At 38.2% G+C, this 2,457-nt stretch overlaps 1 protein-coding gene across 1 annotated transcript; it reads right to left on the bottom strand.

Annotated features, from left to right (window-relative positions):
- Nucleotides 1-655: 655 nt before the first annotated feature.
- On the bottom strand, nt 656-2,096 carry LOC131650861 (uncharacterized). Its single transcript, XM_058920568.1, has 2 exons — nt 1,838-2,096; nt 656-1,425 (listed from the first exon to the last, which is right to left on the bottom strand). Exons 1-2 carry the CDS (start codon nt 2,094-2,096, stop codon nt 656-658), a joined length of 1,029 nt encoding a protein of 342 aa, XP_058776551.1.
- Nucleotides 2,097-2,457: the final 361 nt, after the last annotated feature.

Here is a 2,457-nt window from a genome sequence, read left to right on the forward strand (position 1 = left end):
TGTTCCGACCTTGCATCTGTGCAAAATGCATTTTTGTTTATATTATTGTATGATTGGGATTTTGTTTGAAAATGAAAACTCCATTGCCTACGGCCTAGCCTACATAGACCTAGGCCAGGCCAATCAGACCTTCAAAAAGGCCAGGCTCAGGCCAAAAAAGTAAGCCTACGATAGGCTGCAGGCCAGACTTAGGCTTTGAATTTTTTAGCAAGCCATACTCAAACATGGCAAAGCCCAACTCGTCCTAGCCTATTCCCACCCCTACTTCCTACCATTAATACAATATTGTCTTATTTCATTTTTAAATTGCAATTACAGTTGTGATTGTGTAGCTGATATGTTGTTTCCTTTTCAGGATTTATGTACATTTTTTTTTGTGTAAGCAAGGATTTGGTTTAAGGGAGAACTAAGGATTCTCTAACTTTTTTACACGATAAAACGGGAAATACCCGACGAAAGAGAAAATTATCCACCAATTACACTAGAAGAGAAAAGAAATAGGATCTTTAGAAAACTCATAGAAATAATAATTGGGGTGGGTAATTTTTCCACAAAAAGACCACTTCCAAGCCATAATCTTTATGTTTCAAACCGTGTCATTTAAACTCCATCCCTCTTCCCGGAAACAAACCCTGTTCCTTAACAACCATAACGACTAAGATGTGGCAAGCCAAATAACATCCGCCTTACTATTCTTCACTTTATGTAACCGAAAAAAGTAATGCCAATCCATAAAACTTGACAAAAATTCCTCCTCCAAACTATCCCATTTCCCCACCCAAAGCGCAATTTCGGACCAAATGTGCTTCACCATACTATACGCAAAAAAAGAGTGATTCCTACTTTCTATACCAAAACCACAAAAAACACACTTGAGATTATCTAGAGAAAGAGAAATACCTCTATACACCAAAAGCTCCTTAGTGGGAAGTCTATCTAGAAATAATCTCCATCCAAATGCCTTAATTTTGAAGGGGACTTCCGCCTTCCAGAGAACTCGAAACGCCTCATCATGCTTGATAACGGAACCAAAAGGAATAAAATTCATCGAATATAAATTATAGCACGAGGCCACCGAGAATACCGAGTCATTATTAAATTCCCACGAGACCACATCCATCGAATTCTCTTCCTCTGGACCTCCATAGAGCAACAACCGGTCATATAACAAACCGATCCTCCCCTTAAATCCGGCATCATCCAAAAAATTCACGGAAATCCCAAAATCTCTCCACTTCCATATACCATCAATCCATCCTCCCATCGCCCCAACCGAAACCCCTTTAAGACGAGAAGATTCAAACAACTCCGAAAAAGCATTCTTCAAAGACTCCTCGTCCAACCAAATAGATTCCCAAAAAGGTGTAGTATACCCATTATGAACATCAAAGTGGAAACAATTAACAATAGGATCCCTATAATAATCTTTTCCAATATGAACAATGTCCCTCCACCAATTAGAAAAAGAAGAAAAAGAATTTTTTGTGCAATTTCCTTCACTATAAACGTGGGAAGATAAATCTCCATACCGGGACTTCAAAATTCTAAACCAAAGTGAATTATTCCCTTGAAAAATCCTCCACCTCCACTTGTTTAGAAGCGCTAAATTGAAAGCCGAAATGTTCTTTACCCCCAATCCTCCGTTTTCAAAAGGTAGATTAACCTTTTTCCAACTCACCCAGTAAATCTTTCTATTTTCATCACCCCCCCCCCCCCCCCCACAAAAACTTTCTTTGAACACTCGTGAACTTTTTCACCACTTTCAAAGGCATCTTGTAAAAAGACATCATGAAAATAGTTAAAGGACTAAGAATAGATTTTTAAAGAGTGATCCTACCTCCCAAATAAAGAAACTGATTCTTCCAACCTCCCAATCTTTTCTTTAATTTGTCTAAAGTAGGATTCCACATTGCCTCCTTCTTTGGATCTTTCCCAATAGGAATACCAAGAAAAAGAAAGTTATTATCCTCCATTTTACAAGAATGAAAATTCGTCGCCGCTTCCATAAAAGAGTTACTAATGTTAATTCCAATCAATTTACATTTGTGATAATTGATGCCAAGACCCGAAACAATTTCAAAAGCTCTAAGAATCATCTTTATAGCCCAAACTTGCTTCCAAGACCCTTCCCCCACAATTAAAGTATCATCCGCAAATTGTAAGAAATCCACCTAACAAGATCTTTTAATATCAAATATACTAAATTCCCCCACTTCAATAGATTGCCTCACAAGCCCCACAAGACCTTCCGCCACCAAAACATATAGAAAAGGAGATAGAGGGTCTCCTTGTCTCAATCCTCTACCTACCCCAAATTATTTCGTGGGACTCCCATTCACAAGCACCGACGTGTTACTATTAAACACCAATAGTTCCATTCACCCCATCCATCTCTTACCAAACCCCATTCTCTTCATCATATATCGCAAAAAAAATCAACTAAATTTGTCGTAAGCC

This window comes from Vicia villosa, linkage group LG2 (genome assembly GCF_029867415.1).
Source record: "Vicia villosa cultivar HV-30 ecotype Madison, WI linkage group LG2, Vvil1.0, whole genome shotgun sequence".
Lineage (NCBI taxonomy): Eukaryota > Viridiplantae > Streptophyta > Magnoliopsida > Fabales > Fabaceae > Vicia > Vicia villosa.

Bases quoted from the DNA above. Each gene is read 5' to 3' on its own strand.
- LOC131650861 (XM_058920568.1), bottom strand. From the start codon at position 2,096: ATGATTCTTAGAGCTTTTGAAATTGTTTCGGGTCTTGGCATCAATTAT. The intron at 1,426-1,837 runs GTAGGATCACTC...ATATTGGAAAAG, and splicing joins TCAGTTTCTTTATTTGGGAG to ATTATTATAGGGATCCTATT.